The sequence below is a fragment of the Sycon ciliatum genome, chromosome 1 (assembly GCF_964019385.1).
Source record: "Sycon ciliatum chromosome 1, ocSycCili1.1, whole genome shotgun sequence".
Classification (NCBI taxonomy): domain Eukaryota; kingdom Metazoa; phylum Porifera; class Calcarea; order Leucosolenida; family Sycettidae; genus Sycon; species Sycon ciliatum.
The window spans coordinates 60041617-60057826 of NC_088643.1; the positions used below are offsets into that span (position 1 = coordinate 60041617).

The 16210-nt window shown below is 47.9% G+C and overlaps 2 protein-coding genes across 3 annotated transcripts; both read right to left on the bottom strand.

The window, feature by feature from the left end:
• Window positions 1–1558: 1558 nt before the first annotated feature.
• Window positions 1559–8501, bottom strand: LOC135804665 (mitochondrial amidoxime-reducing component 1-like). Of its 2 annotated transcripts, XR_010551074.1 has the most exons (4): window positions 8345–8501; window positions 4308–5105; window positions 3256–3553; window positions 1559–1634 (listed from the first exon to the last, which is right to left on the bottom strand). XR_010551074.1 is itself a non-coding variant. In XM_065318588.1 (3 exons), the coding sequence occupies exons 2-3, from the start codon at window positions 5049–5051 to the stop codon at window positions 3359–3361; spliced, it is 939 nt and encodes a 312-aa protein (XP_065174660.1). In that variant the 5' UTR covers window positions 5052–5105; window positions 8345–8501; the 3' UTR covers window positions 2378–3358. The 2 variants fall into 2 exon arrangements, 1 of the variants encoding a protein (XP_065174660.1); XM_065318588.1 differs by lacking the exon at window positions 1559–1634 and having other exon boundaries at window positions 2378–3553.
• A 3090-nt stretch (window positions 8502–11591) lies between these two features.
• On the bottom strand, window positions 11592–15940 carry LOC135804666 (coiled-coil and C2 domain-containing protein 1-like). Its single transcript, XM_065318589.1, has one exon. It carries the CDS (start codon window positions 15794–15796, stop codon window positions 12227–12229), a length of 3570 nt encoding a protein of 1189 aa, XP_065174661.1. The 5' UTR covers window positions 15797–15940; the 3' UTR covers window positions 11592–12226.
• Between the last annotated feature and the right edge of the window lie 270 nt (window positions 15941–16210).

Sequence of the window (16210 nt, forward strand, 5' to 3'; positions counted from 1 at the left end):
TCATCACCCACGTCAAACTTTGGTTATAATACTGAAGTAATTACTTATAATCATGCATGGTGGCAGCCTGGCATGAGCGAAACTTCCCAAGCTAGTTGTGTTTTAACTTTTAAAACACAATTGTATAGCCAGTGGTAACGCGGATGTACAAACTGTACATGTCTAAACTTGACGTCAAGCCACAACGGTACGAAAGCTGTGTATCCTCCACACAAGTTGTGTGTACAAAGAAGAAGAAAACACTGTACAACTCGGATGGCACTCGCTGACTGTATAAGATCTGGTTACGTTGGTGGACAGTTAGTCATAACTCGTAACATTTCGTCCTCCTTTTTCACCATAAAACACCGTACATGTACATGTATACCGAGCCATTGAACCAGCAACAACCATCGACCTACAAACCGTACAGTACGACTGGAATAGAAACCATGTAGGCTTGGTCAAGTCAAACTACCACGGGCAGGACAGCGGGCCTACAATTGTAGAGAGATCAGCTCAACGGTACTAGTAGGAACATGAAACTTGAGTAAAAAGTACCCAATACGAAACTTCAATATACTGTAAAACCGGAAAATCGAACGAGTCACAAACGGTCTAACGTTTTAACGACCAATTTTTTCGTTACTTGAAGAAACATTATCGCGAACCCGGTTTGAGATGTCTGTGTAAAGATGCACATACAGATGGGTGGCCAGGTAGCCATCGTTAAACTTTCCGCACGTAATCATGCCAAAATTACAAAACGTAAACTTCTTGGTCTAAACTTTCCGGTTTTACAGTAAACTATAAAGTGCCCTGGATACAACACACGGAAATACTTTCCCCGTAACATTGGATATGTAAAGTACATACTGTAAAAGCCATTATTCTAACGAGGCGCATATATAACGATTTCCCAAAATTGACTAGTTTACGAGTACAGTTGAACATCGATTATCCGCACATCGACTATCCGACCATTCGATTATCCGTAACAGTTTTTTTGGGCGCACGTGCCGTAGAGTACGCACTGTGCATGTAGTGAGCCATTCAAAAAATACGAAAATTTTGAAAAGTAAAAAGTAAAAAGGTCGTGCGGCTAGTAATACCACTGAAAGTGTGTGAGTGACAGTTTTTTCTTATCCGGACCATTTGCCTTATCTGAACACCGCCTGACAGTTGTCTGCCCAGAGGTGGTCGGATAATCGATGTTCAACTGTACCAAAGGTAACGATTCTCACTCATTCTCAACGCTCAATAGGACAGTATAATTATGTATCGATTTCAGTTTAACGATTTCTATTTTAATGACAGAATTCTCCTCGTTAACTCGTTAGAGTTAGCACTTCGTTATATATGGCTTTTACAGTATTGAGGAGCCTGCCTGCATCTCCTTTCCCAGTCTTTTGCCCTGGGACATACAGTTGTACAGAACCTCGGCTAGGAATTACAGATTACAGTGTGCACCCCGGAGGAACGTTAAACTGAAGTTTTAAACTGTTTCACTGCATGAAAGGAATAGAAGCAGCCAAGGCACTACAGTAGAGTCTTACTAGTGGACATGGCGATGATGAGCGTCTCCCTCTCCAGCAAGCAAGCACTTCACCCAGGTCCGTAAGATGGGCAGAAATCGATAATGCTGAAGCGTGATCCTGCGTTGAGGTTGGCACACCAAACAGCTAAAGCCATGTACTTCAAGCAAAACAATTTTTAAACAAAAAGACAAGCTCAGAATTCTTACCATGGGCACTGTAAAGCCTATTGGGGCCAGGAACAGAAGCAGTACTCCAGTAGGATACTAGTAGCTGCTGTCTGACCATACTAGAAGCATTGGAATACTAGTAGCTGCTATCCGGTCATAGTCTGGCACAACAAACACTGTTAAATTAACAAACATATGGAGGCACTCTAAACATAGTATTCGCTGCCTCCTCACTAGAAACAACTAGGTGAATGAGGAAGGTCACGCAACCCACTGGCGTGTCCACCGCCGTCACTGCACACAGCCGGATGGTGTGAACACCTACAGAAGTCGAACAGTTTGACTCCTCGGAACATCAACAGGTTTGTCTCACTTCACCGGCATCGCGCTATGGTTGCACAGTGTCACACCCAGTGCTCTCACTCTTTGAGTTTCTCGTCTTCTCCTCACTTTGCACCTACCGGTATTTGACCGTGATGCTTTGTGCTGGAGAAGTGGACTAACATCTTTTCCCTACACACACATCAATCAGTAAACTTGCACTTAAAAAGCCTTTTCTTCGTATGGCAGGATTTGTGTCCATCTGCCCGACACAAAGGCAACGAAGATGCCATCACAGTAAAATCACTTGTGTCTATTGAGAAATAACCGACGAGGAGACAACAGTCGTAAAATAGCAATGAAAACGCTCTGGAATTGTTTCATTTTAATTGTTTATACATGGTTATGAGTGCACAATTGATATTTTTCATTGCTATCTATTGAGAAAGATTGTGAAAAGACAATGCCTACTGCAACTGTCAATGATCCTGGCTTCGTAACACTGTTAGGGGAATTCCTACAAGCAATAGAAATACATGTAGGTGTAGGTGTCAGTAATATTGCTGAAATCTGCGCAGTATTAAACTTACTTCCAATTACTAGTAAAAAAAACCTATAAAAAATCTCACGCACATAGAAACATAGAAAATCCTAGTCATGCACTGGTGATAGACGTGTGAAGAGGTGTGATCAGCGTGATACGCACCCTTTACTCATATTTCTATGTAGGTGAAAAACTTTAAAAAAAGTCCTAATTCCCAAACCACATACTTATCCTATAATTCAGCGAAAAACTTCCTAATTCCATTAACGATGGTATTCGTGTTCAACCGTTGGGGGATGGGATATAAGAGAACTGTATCAGCATACTCCCATTAGATGTGGCATGCAAATTGCAGAGAGTAGCGTAAACAGCCCCATTCAGTCAATGTCTTGTTAGTCTGTTGTTTTGCCATTTCCTCCTTGTGGGAAATGTTTTAGGAATTGGGTGCGTGGTTTCAAGTAAAAAATAAATAAAATAAAAAAGCTAGTAGTGACGTAGACCTCACTGCTCCAACAGTTGATCAAGTGCACCCAGCACAGTACATGTACATCGTACATGGCAGTCTGGCCATAGTGCTGTTGCCCAACGAGCACTTGCAGCTTTATGAACAGCATTGCTCATGGAATTGGAACACACCCAGACACACCGTGCACAAAACCCCACACTGAATGATCAAACCGTATGATACGCCGCAAGATACACGTACCATCGAGGAAAGTGTAGGACTGTGGGATGGGCACCACAGCACATGACACTGAGTTCTGGCGAGGGTATGTGCGCGCGCGCACGTAGTGTGCCGGACGACACCTTCAACCTTTTTTGTACCCGAGCACTTTCACAGCGTCGCCAACGTTAATGGCACCACCAACCTTCAGGGGAACCAGGTACTGGCCAAACTCGGCGTGTGCAGGGCCGCGTGTAGCGCGATACGTCCTCAGCGCTTCCAGTGGTCCAACCTTGTCCACCTCACCTGTCGCCTGATCAACACCGGTCATTTTGCACCGCTAATGGCACACAAGACACAGGCAAAAGTAGAAAGCATGCGTGAATCAGTCAGGATTGTTCATAAAAAAAATTAAAAAAATTAAACTGCTAGCGCGGTGCGGTAGTAACCAAGCCATGGATGGTGTATGGTGTTTTCATTTTAAGTTACAATCTGCACAGGCCACGCACATAACCTAAGTTATTCTAATCACATCAAGTACAGGTACTTCGAAGTAGCTGACACTGCAGAGATGGCAGCAGAAGAAGTGCTGATTACAGTCAGTGCGCTCGCCGTAGCTTCATTTTGCCAGTGATCAACAAACGCACAACACAGCAGGCAGCTGGTGAAACCCCCCAGGTAAATCTGCCCTTTGTTCACCTTGGTGATGTGTGAGCCCAAAGCGGCAAGCCGAGCATGATCTGTTTACATTGGCCAGCGGACTTAGCACTGCAAAACACATCCAGTCACTGATCACAATACCCTACCAGCCAGTGATCACAATACCCTACCAGCCAGTGATCACAATACCCTACCAGCCAGTGATCACAATACCCTACCAGCCAGTGATCACAATACCCTACCAGCCAGTGATCACAATACCCTACCAGCCAGTGATCACAATACCCTACCAGCCAGTGATCACAATACCCTACCAGCCAGTGATCACAATAAACTACATGTACAAGTAACAGTCATGTGAGAAAAAAAAACATCCAAAATCGGTCACGTTCCAGCAGAGAATGAGTTTCTGAGGAGAGCAGGAAGCCGCTCACCGTTGCTTTCTGATAAGCCAGGAATGGAACAGAGCCAATCTGCACAACCAGCCACCTATCTTCGTCGAACGCCTCCACACCGCCACCCTTCACGACAATGTTTGGTCTGAAACGTGTCATGGGCACTGACTGTTGCCAGCCAGCTTCATATCGTGCATTTAGATCGGCCAGTGACTCTTCGGATAGGACCAAGATTGGCCCAGAGTCGGAGAAACCCACTTGCCGATCTGGGATCTTGGGACACGAGGCCGGGAACGGGATTGGCCGAGGAACACACTCTTCTGAGTCAAGCTCTGGCATGGCGACAAGACGAGCAAACGATTGCGACGAGTCGAATATCGACTGAAACCAGGCTGCAGCCTCGTCGCCCTGGTCAATAGCCGGGAGAGTTGCTTGCCAGACTCCGACATTGCGGACGGGTCGATCTGCACGCGACACCCGGCATATCTCAACGACGGCCGGCGCCTTGTTGGGTGCCGAGAGATGCAGTGTGTTGTTCTGCTTGATCACCGCTATGACTGTGGCCAGCTTGGGAAATTTGCGCTGGTGCAGAAAGCGGTTGTTGCTGTCGATCAGCATGAGACGTCGATCATCCGTCAGGCCTAGCTTGTCCACGGTGATCGATTCGACACACACAGCCTTGCATGACTTGATAGGGTAAATGTTGATCTCGGTGACAATACGCGACGACAAGCTGGAGGACACAGGCGCACCACCGTCCACTGATGAAGTCTTGTTTGCCATACTGCTGGTCCGAACTGAACTGTCCACAATGTTGTGTGTCCGCGTATTGAAGTTCTGCAATCAAAAGAACATTAGCAATTCGCTTACTATATGCAAGTGTGTGTACTGCTGGAGTGTTTCTTAAGGGCACAACATCAGGCTCGCTTTACCAACAAACTAACCAATGCAGGGTTAAACAATGAAATCAACCTAGATCACAGCAAGAGTGCATAACATCCCAGCCCAGAGCGGGTAAGTGTGCATCGCATATCGTCACAGCGAAACCCAAACACCACACGTGTAGTGTCACCCTAGGGTTCACAATGCACTGCGATGCCCAAGTTTAGCTCAAAAATAGACTGCAAGTAGGCTGCGGGTTGATAGACTGGCAGTGCATCATGTGAACTAGTCAAACTGCAGGCATGCCGCAATGCTCCTGCTCGGCAAATGGAATGACCGGCATCAGCGCCCTCAATGTGTACATACCACTGTGTAGAGAGCTCATACAATTACAACAAATACCTGAATGGTGAATGTGTACCGGATGCACACATACTATACCCTGTGCTCAGATGTTCCATTTTCGGCAAATCTTAATAGGATGTTCTTAGTTTCCTGCTGGTTCCTTGAAAAAAGTTCTCTTGGATCTCTCAATGACCTTTCAAGTGCTAACGCCAAACGGGCCGCCGTCTTGTGAGACATGAGCATGTATATGTACATGGGGTACTTGACATGGGGTATTGACATGGGGTACTTGACGCGTGTATGTTGTCGTTTGCACCTGGGAGCATGTGTGCTTCTTGCTGGTCTGCGTGCTTAGATCCAAAAACACGGGAATCTCCAAGTTTCAACCACCTCAGAAGTTTGGAGAGCTTGGAGGAATTTCAATAACGCATCCTTAGGCTGGATAGATCTGTACGACGCCTCGTCACTTATTTAAAAAAAAAATTGTATTGCCTGATTTTCTCCTTTTTTCTTCATTTCGGCCAGTATGGCTACTGTACTGGGGGTGAGACATGGGGAAGATGCCATACTGGGGTGTGAGCCCACCTCTCAGCACCGGGGTACTGCTCACTTGACCCGGATCTACTGAGTGAACCGGACCCATACCTTGATCTGGTGAGCTGCATCACGGGGATTTTGCAGTCACATGTGCAGCCATGGGGAGGGGGGGCTCGAACCCGTGACCGGTCGACCTCTCAGGTTGCAGGCAAGTGCAGCACACAATGTACTACGTACATGTACCGGGGCCGGGGAGTCCCCGATTCTTTCATTCAGGACATGTGCACCAGGGAGTCGTCAAATATTCACACCGCATTTACGTCAATATCGTAGCAAGAGTACAATAGACCAGAGTATGCAACTCTGGGAGACAGTTTTTTTGTTTATGTCATAGCGACTCACCTTTGCTGCATCTCACACCAGTTTGCATGTTCATCTTACTGTATCATGATGACGGCAATTTCTCGGATGGAGAGCCAAGGATAAATTTGTAGAAAAGAAAAACGACCAAGGAGCTACAGGTTACGCTATCATGTCCACTAACACCACCAGTTACTAAACACTCACCTCATGCGATAACATTGCACGACACTGTTAGCCAGTTAGTTGTAGAACGTCAATACCGTCGGTCAGTGTCGTGCAATGTTATCGCATGAGCTGATTGTATAGTAACTGGTGGTGTTAGTGGACATTAAAGCGTAACTTGTAGTTCCTTGGTCCTTTTTTTCTTTTTTTCTACAAAGGTAATTTCTCTTGCGCATTGCTACTTGTTGTACGAAAGGTGAAAAAAGCACCCGATTTTCCCATTCTCACCTTAGTGATACGGTGATTTAGCACTGAACCCATGGCACGGCAGATTTTCTATGACTCATGATGACCTAAACAAAAACACTTCGCAGTGGGATCGGTCTGATCCAGCATAGAGGCGGAGCTGCACACTCTGGATTTATGTACTCCTGATCGTTGGTTATAAGCAGAAAATCGAGTGGATAGTAAATGCATATACTGGTACTGTACCGGTACTGTAGTTTGAATACATTAGGGAAGTTTAGTTCCCACGTAACGGAAACGCGTACGTGGGTGATACACGTAAAGTGGATGAAGGGCATCCACGTTGCAATGTTATGTTTAGTCACACGGAACAACAAAAGCATGAAGCGAAAGGCCCAAACCTGGTCAAAGACAAAGCTACCCGGGCCTTAGAAGCTCATCGAATATTTCGATTTCGTGCTTCGGAAACTTCTTCAGCTGAGCACCCTCATAGCTCGCACAATGCGCTCCATTCTGATTTTCACCCACGTTCTGGCGGAACGTGGGTAAGCCTCCATACACGGTATGTCGTGAATCAGAAAACGTCTGTACGTGGGTCACTGAGTATCACGTGGTACACACACGTAAAGTACCCACGGATTACGCGGGACTAAACCTCCCTATTGTTGGGAATTAAACAGATTGAAAAATCTGCGTGGCCCTCAACACAGATTGCCGCCGTGTGGTATGCGTACCTGGTGAGAATGTGTTGCAGGGTGTATCCTGTAATTTGAACCATTTTTCATGGAATTTGAATTCCTGTGCAGCTGTTCTGTGCTGTACTGATACAGTATGCTGTACAGGCGGCCAGTCTTGAATGAAACTGTGGCTTCCGCATGCTATTCTGCATTTCATGCCTACATTGTTGATCTCCATAAGCATACTGTACAATACCGTAGAATGCCGCGGATAAGCCCACCCGCGTAAAAGCCCATGCTCGCACATAAGCCCAGGGGTAGTTCGAACATCACGAAGCTTCGTCGTACAAGCCCATGGGCCCCAGGTCGTACCATGCACGAAGTACATGTTGGGTTGGGGTTTTTTCTTCGTACATTTCAAGTTTTCAACACAATCATCGGTTGTTTTTGATTGCACAGTGGTGTTCAGCAATGTACTTCTCACTTCCTTGGTGCTTTTCAATAGCGCAATTTTGGTGCCGGCGTATAAGCCCATGCCCGCGTATAAGCCCATGTTCTCGTATAAGCCCACCGGAATGTCCTTGTGAAACAGATAAGCTGATGGGCTTATCCGCGGGATTCTACGGTAGCCTGGGAAACGCCTAGCGCCTGGCGGCTTGTTTCAAAGGCCAAAGGGTATGTACTATGTACATGTACCGTACTTGGGCGGGAATTGGAGGACTTTCCACATGATAATTATTTCTTTTGTCCGAAAAATTGACAAGATTTTTGGGAATACTAGTATTCAAATATTCAAAAACGATGAAAATTTGCACAGCTAGCATGCTGCACTTCATTTTCATTTTAACATTATAATTTGTTTACCTTCCTCGCGATCGCCAAGTCTCGGGTCGACAATTTCCATCAGCGCCAGCTAACTTTCAGCAAAACCTATCATTGAACGGTTCAACCACCATAGGCATAGCCATAGGGGAACTGATGCTGAATGAGTTGGTCGGAGTAATCACAAAGTGCCCTGGCCTATGCAGAGTAGATCTACGCAGTCCACATGGTCCATGCACCGGGCCAATGAGCATGAGCTCATGAGTTGTACACGTACATCATGTAGACCTACAGTGATGTGAGGGCCGTTTTCCAATCCCGCGGGAAAGGGTTTGCACAAAACTGTATTGCCTATTGGTGAAGATGACGACGATAATGGCAGTTGGGGGAGAAATTTGGCAGTTGTTGTGGCCTTTCTCGCGGCCTGCCTTGGCTCTTTTGCCATTGCAGCAATGGAAGATGATGAATTCAATGTTGTTCTTTGACGCTGAGTAGAAATTTTGAATCGCATACACCATCTTGGCCTTTCTTTCAATATGGAAGAAACTACTTTACCCGATTTGCTGATTTCGCCGACTGGCATCGAAAAATAGATGAGCCGCGCTTTCCAAGAGCCGCGGACACCAAGCTCTCATGTGGATCTTAGTAAGTGCATACGTTTGTGTAGTGGGATGACAATGGTTTGAGCATTCCTTCCTGGAATAATTGATGGCACTAAAAGAAATCTCAAAATTGTTTTTTGGTATTTTTACGAGCACAAGTGTTGCCTTGTTGAAAATAGCATGACAAGACGAAAGAAGCATCCAAAGCAATAACATAATAAATGTTTTCTCTTCCCTTTAGTATGCTTGTGCTTAGGATGACACCGTTGAGGAATGCGAAATTTGTATGTCTTTATACTCTCTATAATATATTGTAAAATTTGCAGAACATTTCAGTGGATATGGCCTAGCAGTTCTATGCTATGATTTCCAGATTCCAAGTGCATTTTTCTCAGAGCCTTGTGAAGTGTTGTGTGCATGGTGTGTCGCATGCAGAAACTGCCTTCGAATCTGCTGTGTTTATGTGTGAAGCCGTTGCACCTTGACTATTTATTGGCGAATTAAATCCATCAGGCTTGAGCATCATATTCATGCAGTACTAGCCTGTGCCGCACACAGTACCCTTAGCGTGGGAACGAAAAGAGCAGGTTCTACGTCTTCTCTTCGCTCAGATGAACACTAAAATTAAAGGGGAAATATACCCTAAAATGGTGCCGAGTCGAATGGTCTTGGTCCGAGGAAGCTGAGGTGCTCCCTTCCTCCTTTATTCCCAATCGAACTCGCGCACTTCCACTGAAACTGGGTGACTGTGCCCTACTAGATGGGGATTTGTATGCAAAATGTCACTAAAAGCGTCGTGCATGCGCGTGCCTACGTACCCGAGGCACATGCGACCGTGTTGATATCTTGCTTCTTTGGAAGCCTGACAGATTTGAGTTCTCCAATGGTATCTAATTCTGATGATTGGTTTTTCTTCTTCTTCACTGCAGGAAACTCGAGCCAATCCGGCCGTCTTCAGTGTCAGGAAGAGTGAGAAATTTGCCACTGTTGATGGGAAACAATTCAAGAGGTCATCCACCTGCTGACATGTCTTTCTATCCACGGAAGTTTATACCACGTCAAGTTGATTGGCACCCGTTAGCCTTTAACGCCTATTGACTGTGTACTTCAGTGTAAAGCTACTATAGACCTGTTATGCTTTGTGTACAGCAAGGTCTTTACATGCTCGGTATCATCACATCCCCGCCAGCGGGAGCTTGTGGGCACAGAGTGCCTTGAGATGTGTTGCACTGCGAGTTGCCATTGTATTACCTCGGCCACGTGCAACTCTGAGACTGAGACCGCTGTGAGCTGCATGTTGAAATCCCTTCCGCCGAGCTCCTTCACAGTCTTGTGCATCAGCGATCGCCGACTGGTGGTGGCCTATACAGTGCACACTGCCGGTTACGTGCTCGCCGCCACCCTGTGTTTACTTGCCATGCACTCTATGTTTGTATTATGTAGTGAAGTAGTGTTTCTCCAGATATTGATTGCAGCAGAAGACTTTATTTTGTGCCTTTTGGAAGCTGATTGCAGAATGATCTTTATAATAATACCATACAATGCAGTCGACCTACGGACGGTACTGCTTCGAATTTCTGTGTGGACCAGGAGTACTAAAAAACTGTTTATTTTTTTAGTGCTCCCTGGTGTGGACTCATCAACGCTACACAGAGAAATGAGGTCGAACCCGCTACCGTATAGCAATGCTGATGTATTCCTCAAAGCCAGAATCTCAACCAGGCGGTACTGTGTATGCCCACCCTCATCCACTGTGATCACACGCGTATAGTGCATGGGAGATGAGAGGAAAGGGAAGGGGGGCTCTCCGATGCTTTGCACAGCCCGGGCATTTAGTCGCGGCCGTGCAAGTACGAAATGAAAGTGCCGATATGTTCTTTTCTGATGTTGATCGCTCTTTCTGCTCTCAGGTCTGAACTATTACTCTGTACCTGGGAGTCGTAAATGCCGTGTTTTACGACTCCCTGCTCTGTACATCACACAGGTACACTCCTGCGGGCGGGGGGTAGCATCACACTTTCACAGTAAAGCATCCGTGCAGTCTCGTGTTATTTCAGATCTAGTGGCATACACAGTTATCATTATTGTACTCACTATAGTTTATTTCAACTGTAGATGCTCACCCACTGATGATGGCCACTTGCCACACTGAAAATCGTGTCACTGGAATCCACTGCCGGACCAGAAGCAGAGGGCAGCATGCGTGCGTGCACACACACACTAACACATTGCACTTGCTCACTGCCAAAACTCAGTGGTCAAGTGGGTAACCAAGGGAGAGAAGTAGTGCATGGTAAAAGAGGTATGTATACTTCAATAGAAAGTGTGTGAACCCTGAAAACAACAAATGCGGCAGGTACAACATTACACCCTCCAGCAGCTGAGCCCGGTGGCAACAGACCCCGCACTATCTGGCATACGTGTACCCACCAAGCAAACTACCTGGCACTCACACACATACACACACACCTCAGACCTGCCCATCGCGGAAGAGATGCTAGCGGATAGCTATCTTAGACATAGCAACTTGTGCTGGGATTACACCATTCAACAGCTTGCAAGGCTGATGAATTGACCGCCACTAATTTTAGCCTGGTATCCACCACACAGCTGATTGAAGTGGCTTTTTTCTGGCCAGTGAATCCCTATTTTTCATTTTTCTTTTACACACACACACTCTAAAGATACCTGTTTCAGCACTGTGCCAGTAGCAACATCGAGAAAGTAGAGCGGAACTGTGGTAAGAAAGCAATGGTCCAGCCATGCCAATACAAAAAGAGATGAGAACGGCGTTAAAAAAACAATAGGGAAGGGAACTACTTCTAAGGGAAATAGAATTTATAGATACAAGTATGTGCATGTTACGCCCTTTTCAGACCAGGTACAAAACAGCCTATAAGTCACATTTACATAGAAGTTTCCAAGACAACTACAAGAATCTGAAGGGAAGCCCAAAACGCTGCCCAATCCTATCAGGCAGGGTGCGAACCCTTGTACAGTATAAGGCAGCTTTCCTGCGTTTATCGTACTTGCACCGGGCAATCGTACAAGCATACAAACTTTGTACGACTCCCTGCCTTCACGCAACCCCTTGCGCAGGGTTAAAGGTTACCCGCATGTTGCATGTAAAATGTAGTCTGAATGTAGGCTCGGAAAATGTGGCCTTTTAGGTTGTATGTGATTTTGTACTGGATGTTCTGTGTACGTAGTCTGAAGAGGGCCTTAGGAAAGGTTTGTGATGACCAACCATCAATGTGGGCGAGAGCAATCCAGTGGCTGCAACACCACAGTCACACAACTCCCGACCCTGCCGGTGCAGTCATTAGAGGCTTGAGTTTGCCCATTTCTCCAGCTCACTGCTCATCAGCTTCTTGTACTGCAGGGCAGTGTGAGCTCCGGTCTTGTCACCGGACTGCAGCAACTGCTTGGCACGAGCTTGCTGCTCGTCCGCGCCTGCCTTCAGCTGAGCAAGGTAGCTGCGGAGAAAAGGTTTACCGCCGCTGCGCAGCTTGGCTTCCAGTGCAGCAGCTCGCTCACTGGCTGCCTTGTGACGCTGCTGAACCTGTGCGGGAATAGGCTGCTTCTTGCTGCGATACTCCAGCATCATCTTCTCAAGTCGCTGCTTTTCAAACTTGAGCACTTCAATGCATTGAAGTGGCTGGCTGCCAGATGATGATGATGATGATGTTGCGCCCTGCTTCACTCTCTGTGCAGCCTGCGGTGGCGGAATGGTACGCTTCTGACTCTTCATGTTGGCATAGTCATCGATCACCAGCCACTTGTGCTTGGTCTTCTGGATGTCTTGGCCTGTCAGTGGTTGACGGATACGAATGCGAGCCTCGATTTTGCCACCGCAAGCTTTGCGCCCCTCCATCAAATCAACACTGGCATGCACTTCCGAATTGGTCTCTAGATCACCAAGAGGTATCGAGCCCACGCCCAAAGACTGGTCACTCTTCAGAAAGCCACGCTCGTACATGACCTCCAGCCGCACAGGATGACGCTTGAGGGTGCGCGCTAGAGAGCGCGACTTGCGGTCGATGGAGAAGCGCAGAGACTCGTCGAACACGGGATTCACACTGGACTTGACCGTGTGCGTCTTCTCGGTGGGCTCATCGTCGTGTGGGAACGGAAACGTGACATTGACATACGTGTACAGATCCTTCTCCTTGTAACCAGACGGAAGAGGCAAGCTGTGACATTGGTCCAAAACAACATCACAATCACTGTCACCCATTTCCGGGAACGACCGAACGATCGAGAACTCGCGCTGCTCGTAGTGGAATCGCGGCGCTGCTTCGCCGTACTTGTCAGAGCTCTTCAGCATGTCCAGGTCAGCTTGCAAGCTAGCTGCTTCAATTTCAAATGCCGATGCTCCCTTCACATCTCCAGCAAGTTTATACTGCTCACCATTCTGGGCACATGTGGCAATCTGCTCGGACAGCACTTCCGCCAGTCGCTCAAATACCTCCGCATCGTCCTCAGTGCGCGAGCGTTTCTTTTGCTCCACGCTGGAAGCAGTGGAGGGATTGAGGGGCGCAGGCAGTTCACTCATATCGATAGGCAGACCGCTCTCAGCAGCTGCCAGCATTGCCTCCATGCCCTTGGCAGTCTTGAAGTATGCCACGGCTTCCGCAGTACGGCCGGCACCTTTAGCTGCAAGAGCTGCTGACTTGTACTCCTCGTAACGGCCCTTGACAGCCTGCCGCTGAATATCATTTTGGGATTGTCCAGACATCGCCGCACCCGATGTGCCAGCAGAGGAGCTAGTCAGGGAATTGACTGGGCTAGCAGCAGCAGCAGCAGCAGCAGCACCAGCAGCAGCAGCACCAGCAGCAGCAACAAGTGATGACGTAGCTTGGCCGGCAATCGGAAGCGGAGGGTATCCAGGAGGGCAAGGTAACTCTGTGTAGTCAAACTTGCGGTTTGCCTTAGTGGCTTTGATTGCATCTTGATACTGCTTAGCAATGCGTTCCATTCGCCGTGCCTTACCACTCTCACCAGCTTCCTGGGCCTGCTTCTGAGCAGTACTATACTTGAGCAAGCGTTGTGTAAGACCTTCCAGAACGGTGGTGGGTACTGGAATGGCTGTTTCAGCTTGCGCTTCAGATGCTGGCTCCGAAGCTGCAGCAGTAGCAGCAGCTTGTGGTGTAGATCTAGTAGCGGCAATAGATTGTACCGGGGATGCCTGTTCTGGTTGCCTTTGACTGCTGGTCATGCCAGGCGGAGGAGGAGACATGTTAGCCAAGTCGATTGGTGTGCCAGCAGAGGAGCTAGTCAGGGAATTCACTGGGCTAGCACCACCAGCAGCACCACGAGCAACAGCAAGTGATGGCGTAGCTTGGCCGGCAATCGGAAGCGGAGGGTATCCAGGTGGGCAAGGTAACTCTGTGTAGTCAAACTTGCGGTTTGCCTTAGTGGCTTTGATTGCATCTTGATACTGCTTAACAATGCGTCCCATTCGCCGTACCTTACCACTCTCACCAGCTTCCTGGGCTTGCTTCTGAGCAGTACTATACTTGAGCAAGCGTTGTGTAAGACCTTCCAGAACGGTGGTGGGTACTGGAATGGCTGCTTCAGCTTGCGCTTCAGATGCTGGCTCCGAAACTGCAGCAGTAGCAGCAGCTTGTGGTGTAGATCTAGTAGCGGCAATAGATTGTGCTGGGGATGCCTGTTCTGGCTGTCTTTGACTGCTGGTCATGCCAGGTGGAGGAGGGGGCATTAGAGCCAAGTCGATTGGCTGCCCACTGTCGTACGCCTTAATCACTTTCTGAAAGCGAGCAGCAGTGATCTTGAGCTGGCGCACGTCAGCAGGGTTTGTCGCTGCACGTGATGCACGTAGATATTGGCTCATCCGCTCGGAAAGTAAGCGGCGAGTTGGTGAACCGTCGGCTGCTGCTGCTGCAGCAGCTGGAGGAGAGGATGGCATGCTTGTTGGTGAAGCTGCGGAAGCTGCTACTGCTGCAGTTGCCGTTGTTGCAGGTGCAGGTCTACTTTGAGGCACTGGTGAAGAGGTGACTTGGGCCGATGGCGTAGGCTTGGGAGCGCGCGGTTTAGCAACTGGTGATACACCTTGCGTTGCAGGTCGCACAGCGGATAGGCTGCCGCTGGCTGCAGTCTGTACGGCAGCAGCAGCAGTAGTATCAGAAGCACTGCTGTTGATAGTGTCGCTAGTGTTAGTGCGAGGTGCAGGACTAGGCTGTGTCACAGCACCACCGGTGGCCGATGCTGGCAACTCCGGTGGCACCTCTTCCATATCAATTTTAGCACCAGACTTCACTTTCTTTGCCAGTGCATCTAGAGTCTTGAGGCCACGCTCATAGCGGCGGGCCTTGGACGTATCGCCCTTCTCTTTGGCATGCTTAACTGCAGCTTGATACATAGCTAGGCGGCCAAGCACAATGCCTGCTGGTGAAGACGCTGCAGTGCTTTCAGATGGCAAAGTAGCCGGTGCCGACGCAACCATTGGTGGTGCTGTTTGCTGTGTCGGTGTAATGTGGCTAGGGGCAGGAGGACGTTGCCTTGGCGTTGGTGATGCAATCTCTTCCAACAAAGCCTCATCCTCGTCGTCATCATCACTCAAGTCCGCCAATTCTGCCAACAGTGCACTCTCATCAAAGTCTTCATCATCATCATCATCGTCCAGATCGTCACCGATCTTTTTGGACGCCGCTGCCAGCTTTTCAATCTCTGCCATAGACATGGGTGTTTTCTTTTGCCCAGACTTCTTCTTTACAGGGTGTCCTTGCAAAGCAGCCAGTTCGGCTTCCAAATCATCGTCGTCGTCATCGTCAGGCATCTGGAGGCCAAACATTGCGGCCAAATCATCCTTTCCTTTTCTTGGTTTCTCAGCACCTTTCTCGTTTTTGTCAGTCTTTTTCCTTCCAAACATACTCAATCAGGCGCAACAGGAATGAAGGAAGAGCTGAACACGCCACAACAAGTCTTCTTGAAGTCTAGATCGAAGATTTCACCTAAGTCCTTACACGGAGATCCGGGGGAGTAGTGCTCTGAATACCATGAATACTGTCTGTATCGCAACATCCAAAAGATGTAATTCAAAACAGACAATCTTCTCAGATTTTTTGGTGTGTCATTTTCCGAGCGGTGACATCATCTTCATTGCTGTTGGATTGACTGCATGCCGTAGGTTCACTGGCGCACAACAGTCGGAGCACTCCACCCCCCCCCCCCCCCCCCCCCATCCAACACATCTCTCTCTATAATTAATATCAAGAGTATCAAGAGGGGTTATGTACTCTTGATAATATACACAATGCTTATCAGTATACTCTTGCCGTCTTGG

What these genes read in the sequence shown, in the direction of transcription:
- LOC135804665 (XM_065318588.1), bottom strand. Translation starts at nt 5,051, where the DNA reads ATGGCAAACAAGACTTCATCAGTGGACGGTGGTGCGCCTGTGTCCTCC. An exon ending in TGGCTTATCAGAAAGCAACG is followed by an intron (nt 3,554 to 4,307) that starts GTGAGCGGCTTC and finishes GTGTGCCATTAG; the next exon opens with CGGTGCAAAATGACCGGTGT.
- LOC135804666 (XM_065318589.1), bottom strand. Translation starts at nt 15,796, where the DNA reads ATGTTTGGAAGGAAAAAGACTGACAAAAACGAGAAAGGTGCTGAGAAA.